The 26,775-nt window shown below is 37.0% G+C and overlaps 1 protein-coding gene across 1 annotated transcript in view; it reads right to left on the minus strand.

The window, feature by feature from the left end:
- TRPM3 (transient receptor potential cation channel, subfamily M, member 3) overlaps positions 1–26,775 on the minus strand; it is a 588,224-nt gene that overhangs the window by 322,163 nt on the left and 239,286 nt on the right. Inside the window, exons 2-3 of the mRNA XM_011948911.1 lie at positions 1,900–1,979; positions 374–578 (exon numbers count right to left, since the gene is read on the minus strand). Coding sequence (XP_011804301.1) covers positions 374–578; positions 1,900–1,979 — 285 coding nt within the window. The remainder of the gene's footprint in view (positions 1–373; positions 579–1,899; positions 1,980–26,775) is intronic.

Raw genomic sequence — 26,775 nt, forward strand, 5'->3', positions numbered from 1 at the left:
CTCACCAAAGGGGTAAAAAAAGGAGTTAGAAAAAGATGCCTTAATAGATGAGACCCAGAAAATAACATAATAAACAGTGAATAACTATAGAAAGCTATTTTAAAATAATCAATAATAAGAGTCACTGTGTCTGTAATTATTTAAAAGTCACTAATTACTTTAAAAATCCCAGGAGGAAAGTTTTCTTTTCCCCATTTTATAGAGGAAGGGCTGAAACACACAGGGGCAGGCCACTCAGAGCAGGTCACCTCATCAGACCGTGGCAGAGTAGAGATTAGGCCCAAAGACTAAATTTCAGGCTCTTAACCACCCCCTTTTCAGGATTCGAGACTTGAGATAGCACTTGGGAGCAAATGAATGGCTTTCTGATTACCATGGCTTTGTTGGAATGGCCGCCTCCTTGGAACTCAATGGTCCCAAAAGCATCAGTAGGGCTGAGTTGAGTGTGTTTGCTGATGGACCACTTTTCAGACTGGACGTCATTTCGGGACAGGCGACTTTCATTTTTCTCGTTCTGAAGCACAGAGATACTGGGGGTGAGGCCAACATGCTGGCCTATCAGACGCCCACAGCAACACCTATAACAGAAGAGGTTAAAGTGAACCCCTGGTATTAGTCAGTATTGGGATACACACTTAAGGCAACCAGCTGGAGAATTCTAAAGTCTGTGCCAACACCTGTCAGTCAATTCTCAGATAGAATTCCACCATGTGGCTAAATCAGGCATTGGTAAACTCAGGCTTTCCATGATATACGTATCTTTTCTTTTCTCCCCTCTACCCATTTTCCTTTAGCTGTATAAGCTGTAATCTGTCTCCTGCCCTTCTCCATCCACCTCTTTTGTACCTGGCATTTTGTTCAGGACTGGACACCTGCAAACAAAAGTTCTCTGGATTTTTCTACTTCACACTCTGCCCATCTATCAAATGTATCAAAGCACGAAGGCCTCTGAAGAGCTTTGAGGCGGAGAAGTTTAATATGCACATTTAAATGAGGAATCTCACTTATATGTGTGTCACAACTGAACATGTCTCTTCCCAATTGACATTTGCTGTCAAATATCCAATTCTGAGAATAAAAATCTGCAGGCTTAAGTGTTCTTGATGAAACAATGAAAAAATATTCATGAGATATTTGAAAACTTAAACTTTGCTCTATCATGAAAATGTCCTTCATACATTACTACTACTACTTTTACGACTACTAGTAATAATAGTTACAATACATAGCTGCCATTTATTAAAAACTAACAATTTAGCATCCATTGTATAGATGAAATATTGTAGTTTTGAAGGTTAGGTAATTTGTGCAAGGTTACACAGACAGTCTCTGAGACTCTGCAGTCTATATTTTAAGCTGATTTCTTAAATTGCCCATTCATAAAGGCATTTCAGACGTATATATGCTACTTTATCCCAAATGCTTTTTATCTCATATATTGTTGATCCTAAGGAAGGTAAGTAGGGTGCTAACAACGTGCTTAAATGGGAATCTGAAGGCCTGCAGTTTAGTTAGGAATCTGCTAGGAGTCTTTTATTTAAGTCTCTTTCTTTTTTTTCCTATTGCAGAACATGTTGGTACAAACTAAGCATTTGGAAGAAGCACTTAAAAGGAAAAACCAATAACCGTAACAAAAAACATAATCCACTATGATATATGGTGATTAATTCCTTCCACAATGGTATATATGTTTTTCTTTACAGGCTTTTAGATTAATAATTAATTGTAGGCCTGACATATATAGTGTGTGGAAATAAGATTGCTTCAAAGGTGTCCAAAAACAATATAAAAGATTTAATTTGACAGCGTTTCCCTTGCAACAGGTCATGATTACTCTTGTAGGTTTTTTTGTATAATTACTACTTCATGTTCTCAACACATTACAGACAGCGAGATTACCTATGGGGGTCTTTGGTGCTGGGTATGATGTGGACACATTCTCTTTTATAAAATGCTCTTTCTATCCAGGATTTCTGAGCCTGAAAAAGAAAACAAAAAAAAAAGAAAAAGAAAAAAAAAGGAAAGGTGAACATACTGTGAAATATTTTTAACTGGAAAGCAAAATTTCATAATCATATGAGACTAATATATCACAAATTGAATTGAAATTGTGGTTATTTCACACATAAACACTAAATATAACAAAATCAATTACTCCCCGTACCCGCTGATTAGGTTGTTTAACATCACAATACTGAGAATTAAAGGAACTGACCATAATAAAGAAAAGTTAGCAATGGAATCATATACAAACTCAGAATAGAAAGACAATGCTATTTGCAAAGAAAATAAATTTGGAGGGATAGAATAGTGTGTTTGTAACCTTATAGAAAACAAGTATTCGGTAGTAGGAAGAAATGCATCTAAATAAGTATAAGGTTTTCACGGCTGACACTTCCATTAGATTTTCCCTGTAGAAGGAAAGAAAAATGGCAAGAGAATTGCATAACTCAAAAGCCCTAATGTATCACTATGTTTTTCCTAATTAGCAGTCAGTGCTAAGTACGGGGCGGGGGCGGGGAGGGGAGGAAATAAAAGCATGAGGAAGATAAATGTTTTTATCATAGTCCAAAATTTTACAGGTAATGCCTTTGGAAAAAAGTAAGGTAGCACCATTTTTTTATGCACCCTACATGCCCTTCAGCAGAGCACATAGAGCTTCTTAGAATGGGCACTGTTGGGTCCGTCCACCCAGAAGTCCTGCCACTGAGATTAGGTTCCCGTATGGACAAAGGATGTTCCGGAAAACTGTACAATCTCTATTCCAAAGCAGTTGTCCATCCTGCATCCCTTCATGGTTTTCTTTACCAGTATTTGCAATAGCAGAGGAGTCTCCCATGAAATTCAACAAGCTGCTCAGAAGATTCCTTCTCTAAGCCTTTAAGATGGAAGTTGCTAGAGCAACCTGTAATGTTATTTCTACAAGGCATCATCTTCTTTCTAATGCAGCATCAGTGCTAAATTCACACTCTTATATACAGGACTAAAGCACAACTGAGCTGTTGATTTGACCTGTCTCGATGGTGTTAACTCTTATAAGCCCCCATGGGTTGAACGGTCATTAATCTTGACTCTGCCAACGGCTCAGATGTCTATAAGCTGTGCTAAATTCTGATTGGTGCTCAGTACTTCAGTCTTGTACCTCCCTCCTCTCTCACAAGGGAAGTCTAGGCAAGCATGTGGCACTGAAGGCAGTAATTGCCTAATACTCATGACAATGCACATTTTACAAGGAGCAACATGAGCCATGGTTGAGGGGCACAAACAAACTGCATCCTGTTTCAGTAATGGTCACTATCACGTGGAATAATTTCTGGGTGTTCACGCATTGTCCACATGAAAAGGAATACCCACCCTGCCTCAGAGACCCTCAGGTCCGGGGGGCCTCCACATTCTCACACGACAAAGGTAACATTTGCAGTTTTGTCTTTCAGCTAAACATGAAAAATTCCCAATGTCTAATCTTAAATATTTTTCTTTTCAAACAGGTAGAAAAGGCTAGTGGCTACCTCTTTGTAACAAAAATGAGCTTAGCAGCATAGACAGCCAGTCTTTATCTTTGTAAAAAGCCTGTTCGCTAAACTATTCATAGGCCATGATTTTTCTCTAGACACTGAATACTTTCATTGATAATATCTCTTGGCCGAAAGAGGGTAAAATGTTCTTCACTGGACATTTGAAACCAACTTTTCCTACACTTTAGAGAGCAGAAAAAAGAGAGTTTACTTTCCCTCTCTTTTTGTGTTCAACTTTGGCCAGCATTCAGAAAGCTCTTTTGTGGGAGAGCATCTGGGAATTTTAGAGAGTGCTGACCAATGCTCCCTGAGAAAAAGTGGGACAAGCCTTACCGTGGGTAGAGCATGAGGCCTGCACTTAGAAAAAGTGGTGTGAGTGGGACTCTGTGACCCAGAGAAAGTTACATGATTTCTTTGATCCTCAGTTTCCCTCATCTATAAAGTGGAGACAGAAGCAATACCTGAAATACAGCATTGTTATGATGATTTTGGGAGTACCATGCTTTGCTCCAAGAAGAGAGACCTGTCCAGGGCTGATTCTGGTACTAAAAGTTCAGATGAAGGTTCAGATGAAGGGACTATGAAATTACTCTAGGAGACCCAACCTAAATTGGTCTCCCTTTGTGTTGGGGATGATAGGAACCCACAAGCCCTGGCTGGCCACTAACAAGGTAGATAGGAAGGTTATTTAACATTTTGGAACCTCTTCTATATCACATGGATAATTTCAGCTACTTTAAAGAGTTGTTAGGATAATCAAACCAGATGATTCAGATAAAGTACCTGGCACATGTAGTAGGAGCTCAACAGGTAATAACAATGAATAACATTCAGTAAGCGTGCATCATGTGCTTGGCCTTGTGCCAAATATATTAATACATTGTCTCCCTGGATCCCATGAGGACTCTGTGAGGCAAGTACTACTTTTATATCCATTTTACCAGTGAAGAAATGAAGGCAGAGAGATGCAGCAATAAATTCTAAAGCCAGGACTTGAACTTGAACAGTGTGGCTTCAGAGTTCAGACTCTTACCCACTCTGCTAAATTGCCATTAAAACATTAGATGTTATTGATATGACATATCCTTGTTACGAGTAGTACTCTCTGAGCATGCCCAGGAGTATCCTGGCATTCGGACAGAGCTGGCTCCCAGAGACAGGTCTTGGAACCAGTTCATCCTGCATCTTTCCCTTTCTCATTCCCCTCTTCTAGTCCTCACATGTGCAAGAATGAATACTCTGCTATGTCTTCTTCCTTTCTCCTTGGGGTAAAGGATGAAGGTGGGACATTAGGAAGACACCAGAATTCAAGAAATGGCTATACAGCAAAGAAATGTAAGCACAAGACCCCTCATTTAAGAATCTGTGCTCCAAAGACAAATGGATTAGACCTTTCAAGGACACCTTCTTTATTTCTCTTGCTCATGGATCCCATTGTTAGCCTGGAGAGCACTGGAAGTTTTAGTCAGATGATGGGTGGTAAGCATTCCTCATATGGATTGCCAGCCAGTTAGCGTTTCAGTAAAAAAAAATTTAATTCGTGTGTAGTTTTGCTACTTAATTACCTTCTCAAAGGTGAAACGCTACATCATTGTTAGCGAAAAGATTGAGAATCATTTTTATTTCTTATTATTAGCAGATTAATCATTTCCCTTGCAAAGGCACAGAAAATTGGGAATAAAACAAAAGAGAAACAGAACATTAAGAAATTTCTCCATCATTCATAATTAAATTGGATTTTTTCATTAAGTAGAAAAGTATAATACACAATAGAAAGAAAGCAGGTACAACACATGAGTTAGGAATTCTACAAAGTATCATGCATAATTACTACATTGTGAGCTTCGCTTTATCATGCTTTTATTCAGGTCTTTAGTGTGAACATTGAACATCAGGTATTAGATTTTTAAATTTATTTTATTGGAGAGGGCATTTTGACGTTTAATCCTGGTTTAACTTGTTTCCTAAACAAATTCCTTTTCTTTGTTTGAAGGTTTTGAACTACTCTATAGGAAGCTTTACATTTTGCTTCAATAGCCAACTCAGTTATCTCAGAATAGTTATCCTCAATGTTAGAAAGCATGAAATAGTTTTGATGTGCTATGTTTCTAGCTGACCCTTCAGTTCTCTTTTAATACAAAACTTTAACAGACATCATGTCTTAAAATCTTTTCTTTTTAAATATGCATTGGAAGTCTCATGTACGCTTAGAAAAGATGCCTTCTATGGCCCCCAGAAAACCTCTCTGTATATTCTTTTCTAAAGGTAGAATGCACATAACCATGACTGAGTTTGTGAAGGACTGGCTATTTTCTTTCTTGTCTTTCTGCATCATCAGTCATGTGTGATGTGTAACAGGGAAGTGTTTTTCAAAGGCTAATAATTAAAAGACATCATATTCAAAACAGAAATGAGGACACTCACATTGAACAAAGTATAATGATTACCCTCAAAGAATAAAGCAACTACTAATTTTGAAAGGTAAATATACAGTCAATAAAACATCAAAATAACGGAAACAAAAGTCTGTAAATATTGCTTTAAAAAAATTAAGTCATTTCATTTAAGCAGGATTCAATGGTTTTCACAAAGTCTTTGCTACAAATGTTAGTCCCCAGACTACTCTGAATCTTCTTACTATGTACTCCCCACCAGCTATTGAATCAAGTTCTCCAGGCAGGAAGATTTACAAGCACATACACACAGGGTATATTAAACTCATTTCCACAAAACCTTAGAACGTGCTGTTGCAATCTCTTCTTCAGCAGGGAAGCTTAACAGAAGGACAACCACTCAGACCAGTAATTGCAAGATTAGGAAAGAGTCCACTAACTTTATAGGAACAAATTACAAGAGAAGCTTCACAATGCTTCTCATTTGTCACCCTCTCTTGTTTCAAATGTATACCCTGTCTTCATCAAAAAAGACATCCCCAACCCAAAGGTACTAAATTCATATGTTCATTTTGCCCTTTCCCTCCATGCCTCCCTGGGTGTGGATCTTTGGTCTTCCTCTAGGTCCCCAGATCCAATATTGAGAAGTTGAACAAGAGAAAAGTTAGCCAAAATCATTTTACCTGAGCACTGACTCTGGGTGCTGGCAAAAGCAGTCCCCGGAGCAGCTCCTGTTGCTTTCATTTTGCTGCAGCTAGGGCTGGTCATTCCGTTAATAATGCTCTTATGACCGCCCACTGGAAAAAAAAAAAGTCACTTGTTCGGCTCTTCCCCCAAGAGACGTTTCAAGTAAGCAATGAACTTGGGCAGATTAGCCCCTTGGAATGTGCTGCTTCGGGATTAGCCTCACTAAGAATCCCATGGACATTCCCTCCCAGCCCTAAAACGCTGCTTGATTTGAGCATCTAATCTGACGCCAGAAGAAAAACAAATCCCTGGAGAGATCGGATTTAACTGGCACAGGTCCTAACAGGCTCCCCCGCCTACCCCTCCCTTTTTCTTTTTCCATTTTCAGAGAGAAAGCTTGTGAAAGTGTGATAAGGTGTTCTGAGTTCTGAAAGTTCAACTTTGGAAAGCAAATCCTTCTAAAGAAACAGTGTATGAATGATCTGAGTGGTTGGAGCACACAAGAGGCATTGTTCCACCATCCCCAAAGAATGGAATGATAGCATTTCTTTAAAGAGAAACTGCTAAAATCTCTGAGTGTTTCAATAGAATATTTTGGTCCCTGAACATGAGCCTGAGAAGAATGAAGTTGGAGTTTGTCGGAGACCTTCGAGAACTTCTAAAATGTCAATAATAAAACTTGTCTGATCATACTTCTTATTCTGCTGCCCCTCTAGCAATTGCAAATGTATGATTAGAAACCTACAGTCCTGCTTCCTTATCAAAAAAGAGGTGAGCTGTGACCATGGTAGCTTATGGATGCAGATCAAAAGCTGCGATGCCATGATATGTTTATTTGGGGTGGCCCAATGGAGAGATTCCAGCTAGTATTCAGTCACATAGAAAGGGCTCTTTCATAAATCATCCAAGAGTGAATATTGTAGATAATAGTATTCTTGACTGGATAAGTGAACAAACCGGGGGAGAAAAGAACTTAAATTTCTAGAAGGCAAAAATACTTTTTAAAAAGTGAATATATGAGCACTTCATCTCCAAAGGACTTTTCTCTTCCCAAACACAGAGATAATTGCTAAGAGATGGCATTCTTCCCTTTTCTTGTGGACGGTAAATCTATGAGGGCAATGGGGCTTCGGTTTTCATTTTTCCATAATCCTCTGTCAAAACACCTAGTATGTGTCATTTGGACACTCAATAAGCATAATACTGGGAACCGAATGACTTATTTCAAACTTGAATTAGGTCCTGAGCCATCTTTTTGGCCCTCTGCTCTTTCTAGGATTGATCTTCTTCAAACTCCCACGTTTTCTGGTCTGTCACTTGCAAGTTTTCCCCAGAGAAAGAAACAATAAACTACCTAGTGACTTTCAGCTGGGGAAACATTATGATAAACAAGAACCAAATGAAACATCAGACTGAGTTTAACACATGATGGAGGAAGTCCCTTTGCCTGTCTTCAGGAGTTGGCTACAGAATAGCACGTGGTGACAGCCTTAATGACATATATACCCTTCCTTCTCTGCAGCTGTAACACTCCCAAGCACTTATCCCAAAGGAATCATCAGAGATGTGAGCACACAGAGATGTTCGCTGCAGTGTTATTTATAATATAGAAAAAGTGGAAACAAATGAAGTCTATCAATAGGAGAGGAATCAAATAAACAGTGTTTCATGCCATTTGGTGATCTTAATCAGGTTTCAAAAGACTGCTTAATTACCTAGAGAAATAAACATTTTCATGTTGTTATGTGAAAAAAGCAGGCCATAAAATATTAAGGGCAGAAAAACTATAAATTTTAAATAGATACAGAGGTGATAGGTCGGAAACATTTTTAAGGTGGTAACTATGTAGCTAATTTTTATTTTATTCCTTTTGCCTTTCCATGTTTTCCAAAGTTTTTTTCTGTAATCATATGTTTATAGTCAGAAACTATATTTTGTATAGTCAGAAAATACTTTTTCAACTGTCAAGCTTGACCATATGATAATAGGAAGTTATTGGGGATGAGTATCTCAGGAAGAGATGAAGCAAGGAGAATTAAATAAAAAGATAGAGGGATTCAGTGGGGACGATTTGGAAAAGAAAGTTTTACAATGTGGAGGGTGAGTCTTCTAGAGAAACAAAGGGAGAAGAGGAGGGAAGTGGGGAAACGAGAAACGGGGAGCTGGGTGGGTGGGCAGGCAAACACCTGAAAGATACACCAAGCTGGTAGGCTGTAGTGGGTCTGTGAGACTAAATAAATTGATTGTAGATAATCTTCCTAATGTAAGAAATATTTTAACAATTCAGCTTTCTCAACTTCCTTCTTCACTAGATACTACTCCAACCCTTCATCTGAATTACTTTAAACACCAAGTTACATATATACGGAGTCTTTAAATATTGCTTGTGCATTTTTTTATCCTATTCTCTGCAGTCTTACTTGTTTTTGTTTTGTTTTCCCTTTATAAAGATAAATAACTATTCAATAGAGAATAGAATAAGAGGAGCCTTCCACGAACTTTACACCGAAGACAAAAATATTGCTGCCAGGACCCTGGGCATTTTACTCAAGTAAAAAAGGAAGTCCCAGGTGAGCACAGCAACTATTTCATGTGAGGTTGTAGATTATCTTTAGGACTCTTTGATTTAAGAAGGTAATTAGCTCCAAAGAGACTTGTAGCTCTAGGCCACACCGTCCATATAGATCTGTATAAATTCTTGTGCATCACCTGACAGTGCAACTCCCAACAGGGTATATTATCAACCTGTTTCAGATGTAGTTTAGAGTGACTATAATTTCAATACTGACAAGAGAAAACCCCAAGTGTAAGTCTTACTGTGCTTCTTCCTCACTCCTTTCTTTATGCAATGGCAGATACCTTATTCTTCCCATTCATCGTTAAAGAAAAATCCCACCTGAAGATAAAATACTAAAAAGTTTCTACTGGTGCACAACTCCACTTTGAAAAAGTAAAATCAGATTTTCTACCAGCAGTAACTAGATTGTAACATGGAAATGCATATTTCATTATTATAAAGATGTCCAAAGCAGTATTTTTCTGGGATGTTCACATTTGACAACTGCATTGACTAAAGAGCGTGATACAAAGTAGTGATCAGCAAACGTTTTCTGCTAAGGGCCAGATGGTACATATTTTAGGCTCTTTGAGGGCGATACAGTCTCTGTAGTAATACTCAACTCTTGTTGTAGGATAAAAACTCCCATAAACAACAAGTAAACAAATGATCATGGTTTTGTTCCAATAAAACAGGTAGTAGGCTGGAACTGGTCCCAGTCAACTCTTGGTACAGAAAAAAGGGGTGTGAATGATGAGGTGTCAAGAAGGAAGGAGTAGTAGTGGTTTTAAAAGATGGTCTTTCATGGCATCATCACTAGTTTGCCTTTGCTCTTTCTCAAGCGTATCAGGCAAGATCTCCTTGCGGGGACTTTGTTCCTGTCATTCCTGTACCTGGATAGAGCCATCCTCAGCATCCTCAGATATGCCACAGTTCACCCTCAACACATCTGGACTGCCCAGAGGTCTTTCTGGACCATCATATCTAAAGGTACACCGTGTCATTATTTATTCCTTTGCTTCCCTCTATTTTCCTCAGAGTCCCTCACATTACCTGCCATCATGCTGTGTTTTTGTGTGTTTGTTTTTCGTCTGTGTCCCCTACTAGAATGTAAGTTCCTGAGGGCAGTGATTTTGTAACTGATGACGAGATAAGTGAACAAATTGGGGGAGAAAAGAGCTCAGTGATATTGATCTGATGTTGCCCCAGCTGATGTGGCCCCAGCACCTAGAATTGTGGCACATGGTTAGCACATAGAGGATGTAGGCAAATCATCTGATTTCCTTGCACACTAATTCTTCATTGGAAAACGATGCCATCAGGTTGACCAGTGTTTCCTAAAGAAGGATTTTAGGGTAGTACCCAGATGGTACCGCCCTAAAAATGCCCAGATAAGCATTTTTCTTTTGATAGTTAGGTTTATGTTAATATATAATATAGAAGGAATGGCTAAACCTACAAATTTAACAAATACTAATGCTTGAAGATATAATTTTTTTCTTTTTGGAGTTTTGAAAAAATGAGCCCATCAAAAATATTTAATAAACTAGAGTAAAAATGATTTGTGGATAAGAGAAAATCATGATGGTATCACAACAGTGACCAAAGTTTGAGTAACACAGGATCAAGCGCTCTTAAATGTCACTCAGGCTCCTTGCTTTTATTCTAATGCTTGGAAATAAATGTATTGTGTTCTCTAACATTTAGGGTTGCCATTTACCTACAAAGTTAATGGCAGAGGACCATGACAAAGCCAGCCGCCTCCAGAGAACACTGCCATCAGTGTGTTCTTTCCAAAACGATCAATCTCCTGATCAATACCCGTCAGTGGCTCTCCATCCCCAGCATGGTCAGCTCAGCATCTAAAGTCTGGCTCTGGCTCTGGAAGTATCTTTCTTCAAATTTCTTCATTTCTGTATAAATCTTTGTACACTTTATGCTTCAGCAAACCAAATTATTGATTATTCCCCTCATAAACCATGTTGTTTCAGGTTTCTCAAACTTTGAATATGTTGTCCCTTCATCTGAAATGCTAGGTTCTTCCTTCTCTACTTGACCAATGCCTCTGCATTCTTTAAAACTCTGCATGAAACATTGTATTCCTTGATGGGCTTAGCTGACCACTGCCAGAGTGAATCACCATGACCATTGTTCCTCTTTCCTCTTTTGGTCACACTTCCATTAGGGGAAGAGTCACATGATATAATACTTATTTTCATTCCAACATGTATAATCATCCTTTGCCAGTTTCCATTGCAAATCTACAGTATTCTAGGTCTAGTATGGCATAACCAGAGTGTTGTAATTTCACCTAGAACACTTCCCTTCTTCCTTCTCCTATTTCTAACATTATTTCTAGGGGAACATCAATTTCTCATCCCTACAATTCACCTTAGGGGAATAATTTCTTCGTGGGCTGAAGTTATTTGTACTAAAATTTACTTTATAGCCTCTAAACTTAAATCATATACACCTTAACATAATGTTAGGTTAGATTATGTTTTTATCATCCAATTGGGAAAAGATTCAATAAATTATTATTTACAATGATAAATTAAACTCATGTTTTGTCAATGGGTCATGCCATGTAAATCATACTTAAATATATTAAGAATGTTTATGTAGCATGTCATTCTACATAGGCATTTTTATAAATAATTTTAAAATACAATTCTGTTTCTTTGGAAATTTGTTTCTTCATTATGAGGCAATTAATCATTGCTCGGCAATAATACATTATATTCATAAATTATTCTGCAGTTCCCAGAATGCTATGGCATATAGAATTTCATGTAATCTTAATAACATTGTATGGTCGATATTATAAAATTCCAGGATACAAATAAGAATCTGGGGCTTACAGAGGTTAAGCATCATGCCAAAGTTTTATGTCAGCCATAGGCTTAGCCAAATGGACTCAAATCCCTCATACATGTAGTAGAGAGTAAAAATGAGGTTATGACTTCGTTTCTGTCAAGTAAATGTAGAGTTGCAGCAACATAATGTCACAATTTAAGTCCTTAATTCTGTTTAGCTTTCACAATTCATTCCTGAAACCTTCTGATTTTGTTAGCAGCCAAAGAAATGTGCTGAGTCATAAAATTGGAACATTTTATGATAGTACAGAGAGCCCCAAATCCCTTATACTCTGTGATTGATTTTACGGATGCTGAATGATGTTTTTGTTCTTAGTGGTAGAAGCAGCACATTTTAATCATTTCGATCTTAACAAAAATATACATACTTCATTAACCTTAAAAGACAATGATGAAAAACTGAAATGAAGATGTAGACCCCCATTTCAAAAGTATCCTATTTATGGTCAAGGGTTAATCATGTGTTTCAATACAGCAGCAGTTTCCACACAGTGTCTTAAAACCTTCAAAGCCATACACACACTTTTAAGGGCTTTACTGCCTTTGTCAGCCAAAAACCATAACTACAGTAGTGCCAGCTCTATGAAACTGGCTTATATCTTTTAAAAAGTAGGATAAATTTTAATTGAAGAAGGAGGAAAGCCAAGACAAATTTATGAACAAAAAATACTGAGATTGAGGTTTGACACCCTCAAGGGCCCGAAACTTTAAAACAGCAGCTCTGGATCATTTGTTAGAAAACAATATCCCTGTGTTAATGTCAGTGCACAGCCAGTGAATGGGAGGGTTTTCTACATTCATGGAGGCTATGCTGGTGGGAACTATGACTTTGTTTTCTGTCAAGTCAATGCAGAGTTGCAGCAACATAATGTCACGATTGAAATCCTTAATTCTGTTTAGCTTTCACAATTCATTCCTGAAACCCTCTGATTTTGTTAACCACCAAAGAAATGTGCTGAGTCATAAAACTGGAACATTTTATGTTAGGTAGAAATGTGGAATTTATGTGACAAAGAATATCATAGATTCACAAGCTGAATTTTGTTTATCTCTTTGGCCCTGGAAGGATGAAGAGGCAAACCAAAGGTGAGAATTAAAAAAATAGTTGCAAAGTTGCAATAGCATTCACAGTAGAGTTGTCATGTAAGCATTAACTACTAAAAAAAAAAAAATCAGTCTCTCTCTGTCTACATGTATGTCTACATGTATATTATATACACATACCATTTTTATTTTTGTTATTTTTATTTTCTTTATTATCTTTCCTGACTACTGTAAAGTGTTCTGGGTAGAGATGCTGATTTATTTTAACCAATGGATGATTCCAATTCTGAGGTCAAATTATTTATCCTTACAAGGTACAGACTTAAATTTGGCTGTTGGATCTTATTTCTGAAATCCCTATTTTCGGTATCCATTCACAGCAATAGTAAGGCAGAGCCTGGGGAACGCATGACTGATTAGGAGTCTCAAGATGTGCATCCTAGCCATGACTTGTTTACAACTAGACATATGACCTTGGAGGAGTGACTTAATCTTGGTGATCTTCAAGATCAGTCCCAATTCCTAGAGTTAGGATTCTGGGAATCAGCTTTATGGTTACTCCCTCATTAACATGTACAAAGTATGTATAGGGGCTTTTTGGAAAATAAGAGATCTTTGTAAATTTTAACTTTTATAAGTTCATGCAATCATTATTTCTTTTATAAGTAAACAAAAATGTAGCAGAGCACATGGTTTTGTGTTTACTTAGTGCAGAGTATACAAAGAGATTTGAATTAATAAATAATTCCTGAAATAATTCTCACCAGACTCCAATCATCCTTAAGAATGCCCCAGGTTGAATAATTTGGCACATGTGTAAATGTTAATCTATTTCAATGAGACTTCAAATATTATTAAGATGTTATTATAATTAATTAATTAATTATTAATTCTGCCATTGAGAGAATTTCCAAGAGTAGAACTTGGTATTCTTTTGCCTCCTCCCCTACTAAGTGATAAATGAAGTCTTGATGATCATTCAGGTCAGAATATGCAGAGACTGCTCAAGATTTGTAATTTTTTTTAACCTAACAATCAAGAATTATTTCACTGGAGGAACTGATAACAAATCAATCCCATTTGTGTCATCAGAAGCAACTTATAAACAGACAGATCCAGCAATACAAAGGTAATGTTACTTCTATAACTCTCTGGAAATGAAAAATTGTTAGGTATTAAGTTAATGCAGCATAAATGTATTTCTGTCTGATAGGCATTTTTCTCTGTCACATTACTAGATTGTTAGGTAGAAAATAAATCCATCTGCATAAATTTGGATTTATGCAGATTTAGATCCTCAACTGCTCCAAATAAAAAGATAGAAGGGTAAAAACATGTTATAAGTTAGTCTTTAATTTGGTTATATTGTTCTAATGTGACCATTTTAAGGTTGTTCAAGGTTATTAGGCTTAGCTTCAAAATACTGTTAATGTCTTTCCTTATGACTCACTACCAAAGCCTGAATCTTACTGATTTATTCTTACCTTAGTGTGTTAATATTAAATCTTTTTGAAATATTTTACATCCCAGAAGACACTTATATACATATACATACGTACATACACACACACACACACACACACATAGACATATACATATAGAGACATATATATGAACTGTCTCTAAATATATTAATTTAAATTTGATGCACATAGAAATAATCACAATTCAAAAGTAGGTATAAAGAATTTTAGTAGGATCACTATACATTATATGTACCCCAAGTCACTATGTAGCCCATAAATAAGTACGATTATGTCAATTTAAAAATTATAAAAATTAATTAAAATTTTAAAAAACAAAGTGAGTCTCTGGTAGATGTTACAAAAATAATTTTCAAAGATAGCACAAAAATATAGATTTCGTTTCCAATTTGTTTCTGTTCCACTGGATGGAAACATGACTTTTTCTCCTCCTGTCTCTTTTCCCACCATCTCACCCTTACACTCATGTAGAGTTCTAATCTCTGAATATTTGTTGCCAAAATGAATTTCTGATAATAAGATTCTTCTGAGACAAGCTATGCTAGTTTTAAAAAGAATATTTTGCTGGCTTTCTAATTGTTCCCTACATCCCATTCTTTACCCAGCAACAAGTTATATTTTTCCCCTTTAATTAATAGACTTTATTTTTTAGAGCAGTTTTAGGTTTACAAAAAAGTTGAGAAGAAAGTACAGTTTCACATATTCTCTCCTTCCACCTCTCTCCACAATTTCCCTTATTATTTAAAATCTTGCTTTGGTGTAGTACCTTCCTTATAATTGGAAAAGGATACATTATTATTAACTAAAATTTGTACCTTACATTAAGGTTCAGTCTTTGTGTTATACAGTTCTATGGGTTTAACCAACTGCATAATGTCAGGTATCCATCATTGCCATACCATACCAAATAGTTTTACGAATGGTCTTTTAAAATGATGAATTAGCTCATGGCATTCCATCTCCCACACTCCACAATCATTCAGTGATTTCATATTACTTTCAAAATAGAGCCCAGGTTTGTTACTGGATCTCACAGGCCTTACGTATCACATCCTAGCTCACTTCTCCAAACTCTGTCTATGCCAAGTCGACCCAGCTCACTACCTCCAGCCACATCAACATTATTTTAGATCCTCAACTTCCCAAATAAAAAGATAGAAGGGTAAAAATATCATGTTATAAGTTAGTCTTTAATCTGGTTATTGCTTCTTTAAAGGGACACAAATATTCATAACCTGGGATGGGAGTTGGGGAAGGGATCATTGGAAACTTGATATTTCAAATGTAAATTTTTATAAGTAGTAATTTTAGAACTACCTCCCTCCAGGGAACTGAAACTCCCTACAGATTGTTTTATTTGATAAGGTGATTTATTCTAAGATTCCTGTTTGGGACATGAGGGATAAGTGTGATATTATTTTGGATGTAAGGTCATTATAAACTCATTAATCACTGGGAAATCATGGAATGGAAACCAAGTATCCTAATGCATTTGTCCATTTAAACACTGCAAGAGATTTTAGGTCCCTTCTCCAATATTTGGTAGAAAACTAACTTCTTTCTGGTAAATACTACCTCGTTTTCTGCTGGCGACATAAGTGCAAAAAGAAAATCATCACACACACACATACATACACACACACACACAGTCCCATGAAATTCCTGGCTCTGGGATGCTATATATATTATAACACTATTTATGATTATTCATTAAAACTGTCACCACTGGTGAGGGCATATTATATACTATTGTACTAGTTGGATCCCCAAATAACAATATGGCCTTTTTGTCTTTGAACAATTATTTTTCCCCTTTAATTTTTTGAATGCCACATGACACACTGATGTGCACATTACTGTAAATACTGACTCGACTTGAGGCCCTTATCACATACACACTTGTGTGTAGGTATCTTATCCCACTGTGGATCCCAATTTTAATGATTTGAAAGTGAATTGTTATGAAAGTGGGCATGCATTTTTACAAATGCACAAATCTAACCTCACAGGGAGAATCCGGTAGAGAAAACATTTCACTTTGCTTACAGTTCTAATGCAGATGTCTTTAAATTATCATTAAGATTAAAGGTAAACAGAAGCATAGCTGTGGAGTTAATTGTATTTCATTAAAGTCGATGCTACCTGGAGCTCCAACTTGAGTCATTACATGGAGAATTTGAAAATGAGCCATCAGAGCTGTACTTACTTATTTTTTAATTAATTCACTCATGTATTCAAAAATATCTGTGGAACACTGACCTGTGCAAAGCTCTTTTAATTTCTGAGGAGGTACAAGGCTTTACGAAATCCTTGTATCTGTTTTTAGGTTTATGCTGTGTTCTAGAACAATGCTTCTTAAATAAGTTGCTGTAAAAAAATCTTTTAAAAGAAAATTTCAATCCATTACATTACAAACTGATACTTTTATAACATGCCATAAAATCGATTATGCACGTGGATTTTGTGGCAACAGCAAATTGCCATATAAGTTTCTACAATGCTTATTCTCAATTTTTGTACTCTTACCATTCACAAGCAGTTTGTGGACCAGTACCAGTTTATGAACCACAAGGCACTAACTAGCGTGCAGTGCATGGTCCAGAAGCATCAGTAGCACCTGGGAACTTGTTAGAAACGCTGATTCATAGGCGACCCCCGCCCAAGATCTACTAGATCTGCACCTGCACGTTATTAAGATTCTCAGATGATTCCCTTACATCTAAGTTGGGAAAACACCATGCTGGAGGAAAATCAATCAGAGGCGGTAAAGATTACAACAACGTTTCATAGTAGCGGCACTAACAGTTTTACAGCTATTGCAATATGTCATACATTGGTCTAATTATTTTCATGTATTAACTAATTCGGACCTCATCACAAACCTGTGAAGTAAGTTCTTTTATTATGATCATTTTGCAAATAAGGACACTGAGGAATTGGAGGTTAAGTTACTGGTTCAGTGTGATGCAGCTGGAAAGCAAAACACAGGGACATAGAATAAATTCAGTGACACAGAGAAGTAAATACACATGCCAGGGATGCTGAGAAAAACCAGTCAATTTGGGCCAGGAGAGGTATTTGAGCTGGGCCTGTCACGGAGTTAGTGCTTTCAGCATAGAGTAAGCACTTAAATGATTATTCTTGCATTTCATTTAATTACATTTCTGTCCTTTCCTATTTCCATAACCTCACAGAGGTGGTTGCAAATTAATTACCTTTTCCCATACTTTCTACTTTTTAAGATTTAAATTTTCCTTTCTCTTTCTGTTTCTCCTAAATCTTTACAATGAACTTTCGAGTACTTTGTTCTCTTGCCTGCCCATTAACTCTCTCTATCCTGACTAATAGTGTGCAGTTATCCTATATTCTCATGATGTTCTCTAAGCTCATTTAGGGCAGGGACCAGACCATATCTATTTACCTTTTCAACCCCTTCCCTACCCACAGTGCCTGGCATCTGGTAGAACTTCAATAAACATCTGTTAAAATAACTGATAATAATATACAGTTATCAAAAAACAGAGTAGTTAACTGAGTTAACTGTAGATGGAACAATCTTTCAGATGTGAATTAATGGAACACCTTGTTCTTTTATTTTCCTAACATGTTTTGCATAAATGGAACCATTAAACCTTAAAATATGGGGACAAATGAAACTATCTGTCTCTTAAAGCACTGTCATTGAATTGACTGAGTGATTACACTGAATCACACGTGCAATTCATGCTGCACCTGTGTGTGCACACACACACATGCATGTGGTTTTTCTGTTAGAATCTGGTAGACACACTCCTAGTATTTCATTCACCAATTCTACATTACAGATTACATGCTGGAAAACACTGATAAAAGATAAATTATATATTAAAGCTCTACCCTGCCTTCTGTTGGCATTATAGCCTAATAGCTCATTTGAAGGATAAGGGTTCCACACCATCATTCTTGAATGTCTGCACCTTCAAATGAATATTTCATGACCTACGGGAAAAAATCTTAGGAAAGCTCTGGATTGTCAAATGCTATTTTAGGGGTACAGAATATTTTTTTCTTAATGTCAGTAGATATCATTATTTAAATTCAGCCATTTGTTAAATAGTATAATTGCCCATCAATTATGTTTTCCCACTGAATTTAGATCACATGTTATACCTCCCCTTTGCTCAAGACTTTTTAAGCCTTCGAAAATAAAGGCAGATTCAGACTATCCTGAAAAATAAATTTAGTCAGTGTGATTCACAATAATGGAAAAGTTCAGGCTCTTATCTCTTAGGTAGTTTTTAAATGATGGTCCTTGCTAGCTTTTGTCTTACCCAAACAGAAAATTCTGCATTTTCTATGTTAAAAAAATAAAATTGTGCCCACAGATTCCTAAACAAGTGGATTTTAGTTGGTATTTGCATGTGTGTATAGTTGTGTGTACCCTGGCCAGGTTTAAATGATTAATTAGTCCATAAATTTGAGGACAAAATCCTGAAATGCTTTGTTTGGCTTCATTTTATGGCTCTCTTTGTGTTCTTAGATGCACATCTGTACTGCTGAGCTCATTATTTAACATTTAAGACCTCATTGATAACTTTCTCACGACAGTGTTACTATCAACTTGAACTTTTGTGTCAGATATCAATACAAGTAACTTAGAGGCTACTTATATGAAGCCTAAGTCACTCAATTAGTGCTTCTGTTCTTACAGTCCTCTTCCACCTGGCCTATTTAGAACAAACAGAGAAATGAAGTGGTAGCCTGCTTGTGTTCCCAACTGTGACTGGGACAGATTTTTCCATTGCTTCAGTTTCTTCTTTTGCAAACATAAAGAATACTCCTATCTCTTGTGACTTCACAAGGGACTATGGTCAGAATTGATAAACATGATGACAATCCTAGATTCTTTTTTTAAAATGACTTACAAGTTTTTGTGTGTTAATTTTTTTATTGATACATATTAGATGTACATATTTTCAGGTACATGTGATAATTTGATGCATTCATATAATCAAATCTAACCCTGGATTCCTTATGAGTATCATATGAGGACTTTGTTAGCATAGGGTACTGGCTTACCATATAGAGACTAAAAGATTCTTTAAGCTTTCTTTTTATCATAATAGATGGCTGAATTTAAGCAGTTTTAAATTACATTCTTGCTTGACTTACACCTGAATGTCAATTTTCTTCAGAATTACAAAAGCACGGTATGAATTAATGTGACTGCCCTACCCCCATCCTCATACAAAAAACCCATTAGGAATTTTCCGAGATTTAAGTAACATGGAATTTGATTACACAGTGCATTCTGGGGCTCAGCCACAGCAGGCTGTAGGTACCAGGCAGGCTGATTATGACTTAACGCATTGTTTCAATGTGATTTTGCAAAGGATTTCATTTAATGCAGATTAGTAAGTTTATTAAGCTGTTGATAATTGAAGCCTCTTAAGTTTAGTAAGTACCATCGAGTGAGGTAGATTAGTGGGGTTTAATTTGTTGCTCTCAAATAGCAAACGAAGACTTAGCAGAATAATTACATCTCCTCTGTGGGCTAACAAAAGGTGACATTGCAATGGTGCTTTTGGCCACTTCTGCAGTTTCCTTTACAGCATTGCCTTTAGAGTTTTCCCCATTGCTCTCAAGTGACCAAACCCATCAACTTTTCTGTTGTTTCCTGAAATTATCTCTCTATTCCCTTGGCCACATTTTAACTACATTGAGGGTAGGGACTGTGTCTCCTCTGATTCCTAAGTATCTGGCGTATAGAGGCACACAGTATGTGTGTTTAGCAGAGGAATGAATTATCTTAAACAATCATAAAGTATGCTCTGAAAATAACATTATCATCAAGTTTTCAAGTGCTAGGAAGTTATTCTTAACCAGAGCATAAAGTAGCTGTATCAGCCAAAAGACTAAGAGTCAACTCAACTTATTAAAGGGATTGCATCAATGAGTAAAATTATTTATTATCTCATAAATCTTCGGCCGCACAGAGTGCTCAGCCCAAGTTAGTCTACCAAACACATTAACTTAATCTCTGGCATGACCAGTTCCTCATTTTGTTACATGCTTATGGTGTCATTGCAAGAGAAAGAGTCTTTATCCGTCTGGGACTCCTAGGTCTGCCATATTTCTAGCAGAATCACAAATCAGATGGCAGAAAACGCTACAGTGGCATGAGCTTACATAGATTATATCTGTTAAGAGGAAATGCCAAAGCTGTTTGGAATGACTGTAAATGAATTTCTGAAGTCACTTTTGGTTGTCTTCTTCATTCCTGGATATTAGAATACCCATAGAACTGCAGGTGTGAAGGTTTAGGGGCTTAGGCCTCAGAGAAGGTCGCTGTTTTTTGTTTTTTTCAAGTGGCTATTCAGGTACTTTATTTTTTTCAGAATGACACCAAAACTTCACACTTAGCAAGAAATTTTGAGTATTCTAGAACACATCGCCTTCCTGAAAACAGATGAATGAATTATCTTAAACAATCATAAAGTATGCTCTGAAAATAACATTGTCATACATGTTTTCAAGTTCTTTGAAGTTATTCTTAGCTAGAGCATAAAGTAGCCCATTCCTGGTGTCTCCCTACTTTATACTGTTGATCATATGAGGTCTACCTTGAATTGTTGAGGTAGTGCACCTTCAAAGATTTAACCAAGTGACTGTGCAAGGATGCTTGGTTGCAGGTCATGGCAACTGTTCTTAATGACTTCATAACACCATAAAGAATAAAGGACAATGAAGGTCGACTCCTTCATTTTAGTGAGTGGGAACTTTATTCTTGACTGGGTACAATTTAAAACATGGAACAATTTCCAAAGATAACATTCTGAACATATGTGTTTCCTGTAACATAATAATAATGGGATAGTAACAAACTTCAAAATGATATATATGTGAGAGTACAAAATCCAAGACTTATAGGGAAGTTCAAACCAGTGTACTTCCTAGAGATCTCCATCAGTACCTCTGTGACCACACGTGGCCATTTTTACGACAATATCACCTGCACACCCATCTGCATGGTCATAGCTGAATAGACCAATGGACCAGTGGTAGTGAGTGACTCAGCAGCAAAAAATCCACCAGTGGTCGCTACTTTTGACTTTTGCATTTCCCCCAAAGAGAAACTAATCAATTATAATCCCTTTTCTGAAATTTGAACTTAGAAACTTATAGAAGGCATGGGAAATTAATGTAGAGAGGTCTTGAGGTAGAGGAAGTTCCAAATAGGCAACAACACATGTATTAGCAGAAATTGAGAGAGGAGATTACATGCATTATGAGTACTCTACAGTGCTTGTGCAGTTAGAAACAGAAATGCTGTGTATAAGACAGAAATCAAGTGGCCTATGAAAGACAGAGAGCTTGAGAAAGTGGTCTCTGATGCTTTTCCCATTCCAATTCTAGTCAATGTCTAGGTCCACATTAATTTCTCCTCCTCTGAAGTGACTTGAATGATTTTCATCGTATAGTTGAAAAAGGTAATGGTAGACTTACATGAGCCAAAGATACCAGAAAATTTGTTTCTTCATGATTCACAGATTTAGCATTTCATTTGATTTACCTGAGCCCTATGGTAAAAGAAGCTGACATTGAGAGGCGATGAGACTTGCTCAAGTTCATACCACTAGCAACTGGCAAAGACAGGCAAAGCAAGGACTCCTTTCCCAGATACAATCATTCTTTCATATAGAAGGCAGGGTCTCCTGGCTTCTAAGATACAGTATTTTCATCTTTGGAAAGGGGCTGAATTTGCAAGACAAGTACAGAGGATGAAACGTTCTATATATACCAGGAGCAAGATCCTAGGAGTTATTTTGCATTTGGAAATTATTGCAGTTTTAGCTCTGACATGCCTGGGTCTTGATGTCCCAAGGTTTTTCTTAATGTGGTTCATTTAAGGGAATTTTATTTTCAGCATTTGGGTAGTTGTTTTCTATTTGCCATTCATAATGAAGGGATTCCTAGGGAGTCAATGTTAGGGTGTGGTTTATAACAATCCCTTCCAGGGACAGTATCCAAAAGCAAACTCTTCAAGTTGCTTTTTTAAAACTTATTTTGTATATTCCTTCTGTATTACAAAAGTTGTGCTAATTCATTGAGGGCCTTTTGGAAATAGCTACACAGAAAGAAGAAAATACATATTACCTCCAACCCTAACTCCTGCTCAGAGAACTCTGATAGCATGTTGGCATCTATAAGACAAATGTCTGATTTCACTTTGGGATGCAGTGACCTGGTGAAAGCATGCAGAACTAAATTAACCATTCATCTGAGAATGTGCTGACCAGGCAAGCGGGGGCAGAACTGGCGATGGCCCCAGCATGGGGCAAAGTGTGTGTGTGTGTGTGTGTGTGTGTGTGTGTGTGTGGCATGTGGCAAAGGTGCTTCTTATTACAGGAGTAACTTTGCATTTTATGTAAATAACTCCTAACAGTCTCTGTATATAGCTATGCCTTTAGTTTTTGCAACATCCTAAATGTGTTTGGTTCACGTTCCTTCTTTACAGAGCTGGAGGGCATGTATTCCGCTAATTTAAGTGATTAAACATAAATTACGACAATCCTGGAGATAATTATAAGCATACCAATGTATTAGAAAACAGGTTGAGGAATCAATGACTTGAGGCAAAACTCCTGCTAAAAATCATCCCAGGAGTTTGTGAAAAATGCACACTCCGGTCCCTCGATCACAGATTCTGAATCTGTAGGCGAAGGTGAGTCTCCAGATTCTCAACTTGTAAATAAAAATCACAAATAATTCCACGAACTGCTTTCTGAACGGCACTGCTAACATTTCCTCTTCATCAGAGTTTCTCAGAGTTGGCTTACTGACATCTGCTTGCAATGTGCCCGACCCCCTGTTGCTGCCTCCTTTGAGGTCTTCATCTCACTTCAACTCTAACTGTACTTATCTAACAGGCTAACACTCTGGGCCCCCAGTCCCCGCTCCCTACTCCATCCTTGACAATGTCATAAGAAGTATCTTCTTAAAGCAGGATTTCTCAACTCGGTATTATTGACATTGGGTATTATTGACTATTGCATAATTCTTTGTTGTGTGTGCTGTCTTGCGCCTTGAAGAACGTTTAGCAACATCTGTGGCCTGCCTTCACTAGATACCAGTAGCCCACCTCCAATTGTGATGACCAAAATTGTCTCTTGTCATTGCCAAATGTCCCTTGAGGGCAAAATTTTTTCCCTGGTTGAAAACCATTGTTCCTAAACCTTAGGGAAGAATGAGTTAGTCTCTTCCTCCAGTGTCTGAATGTTTTACCATAGCATTCAAATACCTATGTGATTTGCCCCCAAACCACATTTTCTGGCTTGTCTATTATTAAACTTCTCAATAACCCTCACTCTTTACCAAACTAGGTCATTCCTCCTCCTAGCCCTGGCATTCACACTTTTGTACTTGCTTCTGCTTTTTCTCAGGTCTTCAGTATTCTTCCTTTCTGGCTTGCTTTACCAGGAAAACCTTAGCTCACTTCCAAAGCTAAGCTCAAAATCTATTTTCTCCAATTTTTCTGGAGTTTTCTAATTATCTCCTTCTTTGTGTACTATATGTTTACTTCTGCTTTTGTCTAGAAAGTATTCATTCAAATTTGTTTTGCAACCAATTTTTCCCTATCTCTTTCACCCTTGTAGATAAGGACCAGACCTTATTTCTGCCCAAGTCTCTGGTACTTAGCATAGAAACAGCACAAATTGCCCTTAATAATACAAATGAACAAAATTTGGCAACTTGGCACTTAAAATATACCACAGAAAGTAAAATTTTTCAATCTATATGTTGTAACTGACTCACCAAGAATAATGACAATAAAATTAAATGTGAATGTTACAGACTTACAGCATTACGCTTACAGCCAGGATGTTAACCATCAACATTTTAGAAAACTGCATTTGCATTGTATGTTAAGTCCTTAGGTAAAGTTACGTTAAAATCTGTAAGAACAAGTGACACAATTATTAATAAGCAGGCCAAACTAAACAAAATCACTTTCCAAACAAATGCATGAGCCATGTCTACTTTAGTGTTTTTCCTTTAATAGATATAACTTAAACCTCAAATCATCTTTGAAAAGCACTGATTCAGTAGGTATTACATGTGAGCATCGCTGGTGGAACTGTTACAATGGGAACTCCCAAGGAGTTCTAGGTTTTAGGAGTTGCTCTACTATTGCCTTAACAATTGCAGTAATTTGAAGTAATTATCTTGTCTCCATTTCCCTCAGTGCCTTGTGCTTTATATTGTACAACAAATGCAACTGAACCTTCTAATCTTAACACCGGGTCTATAGTGCTTACTTCTACCACCTTGGCTGCTCTGAACTCAGAAAAAAGAGATAGGGTCAAGGGTTTGAGGGTGAAGTAAGGACTACTGAAGAAGAAATATTGCTGGGGATGGAGATCCTTTGTGAGTGTGTCTGTTTATTTATAATGAGTCAACACTTTTTTTTTTCTTTGAGATGGAGTTTCACTTGTCACCCAGGCTGGAGTGCAATGGCACGATCTCAGCTCACTGCAACCTACACCTCCCAGGTTCAAGTGATTCCCCTGCCTCAGCCTCCCGAGTAGCTGGGATTACAGGCATGTACCACCATACCCAGCTAATTTATATATTTTTAGTAGAAATGGGGTTTCACCATGTTGGCCAAGACGGTCTCAAACTCCTGACGTCAGGTGATCCACCCGCCTTGGCCACCCAAAACGCTAGGATTACAGGCGTGAGCCACTGCATCCGGTGAGTCAACACTTATACCTGACAAATATAACTGACAATTGACAGGAAATAAAATCAAAACATATGTTGAGATAAAAGGAAGGTCATTCTTCTACATTAAAATCTGTAATAGCATCTGCCTAGAGTTTACCAATATAAACAACCTAACTCCTACATCACTTGGATTTCTAAACACGGGTTGCCTGTGGCTAGCGGATTGGGCTATTGCTTAGAAAAAAAGAGGGCTAAGGATTTGAGTTCCAGCCATTTCATTCAGGTTGTTCCAGGTTTTATTAAGTTCAAATTGTGTCCTGTCAACATGTAGTCTCCTTCCTAACTCCAATGTTGAAGTCACAAAAAGAAAAATCAATAAAAGAAAAGAAAACTCAAGTTCTGGATATATTGTCAGCGCTAATTAACTGTTCACTGACAAAATGATTCCTCACTATGTCATTACTCATCTAAAGTGTTAATCAAACTTAGAAATAATATACAGAATAGAAATCTAAAAATAATTTCTCTATTTTAAGAGCTTATTGGAAAGAACATGTGATACAAATTTAATAAGTAAAATTTTACACTATGATATTTATGCCAGCATGACACCTTTTTATGTAGTACTTTAGGAGAGTTTTCCTGAATATCTGGTATGATAAGAAGAGGCTCCTGGCAGGCAACTGTATGTTTTTTATTCCAACAGTTATGACTCTTCTTATTTATGTTATAGTTGAAGGAATGAGGCAGCCCATGGAAATCTATTTTCTTAGTATCTGGGTATCTTGTGGGTTTCAACATCTGTTTGCCAAGTATCATCTCATTTCTTTACCACCAGAGAATGGTTTGCTCCTTTTCATCTATGTACATACACACACAGTCTCATAAGCACGAAGACTTTAATTTGGGCAGAAGCAGAGATAGAGTCTATAAAGTACTATGTATCTTTCCCATAACCATCATATGATGAAAAATAATGTCAACAATTGTGCAACTGCAGTATGACAAGTGTGAATGCCCTAATTGGTCAATTGGACCAGAATGATGGGTTGTTGTTTTTATTTTAAACCAATGTCACTTCTAATCTATTACAATGGTAATGAACAGCCAAGCAGCCTATTTCCCACGGATATCTTCAAAGCTCTACAGACTGCCATTTGAACCATTCTTTAATTGCCTCTGGCACAGATTGTAGCATGCTCCATAGAACCAAGAAGGCTTACTAACTAGATTTGGCTATCCCCAAGTCACTATAATGATGAGGCTTTATATGACTAAAGGAGGTTTCAGCTTCAGTCTTTACTATGAACCATTATAACCACCTAGCACATAGTAGGTACCTGAAAAAAGTGAATTTTTATGGCAACATAGTCACGTTTTAATTTCTTGTTGGATTAATGGGAGTTAGGAGAATTTTTTGCTCTTGCTTTTATTTTGGGGAGTGTGTGTATATGTGTGTGTGTGTGTGTGTGTGTGTGTGTGTGTGTGTGTGTGTTCCAATCTTAGAAATAA

This window comes from Colobus angolensis, unplaced genomic scaffold, assembly GCF_000951035.1.
Source record: "Colobus angolensis palliatus isolate OR3802 unplaced genomic scaffold, Cang.pa_1.0 Scaffold286, whole genome shotgun sequence".
Classification (NCBI taxonomy): domain Eukaryota; kingdom Metazoa; phylum Chordata; class Mammalia; order Primates; family Cercopithecidae; genus Colobus; species Colobus angolensis.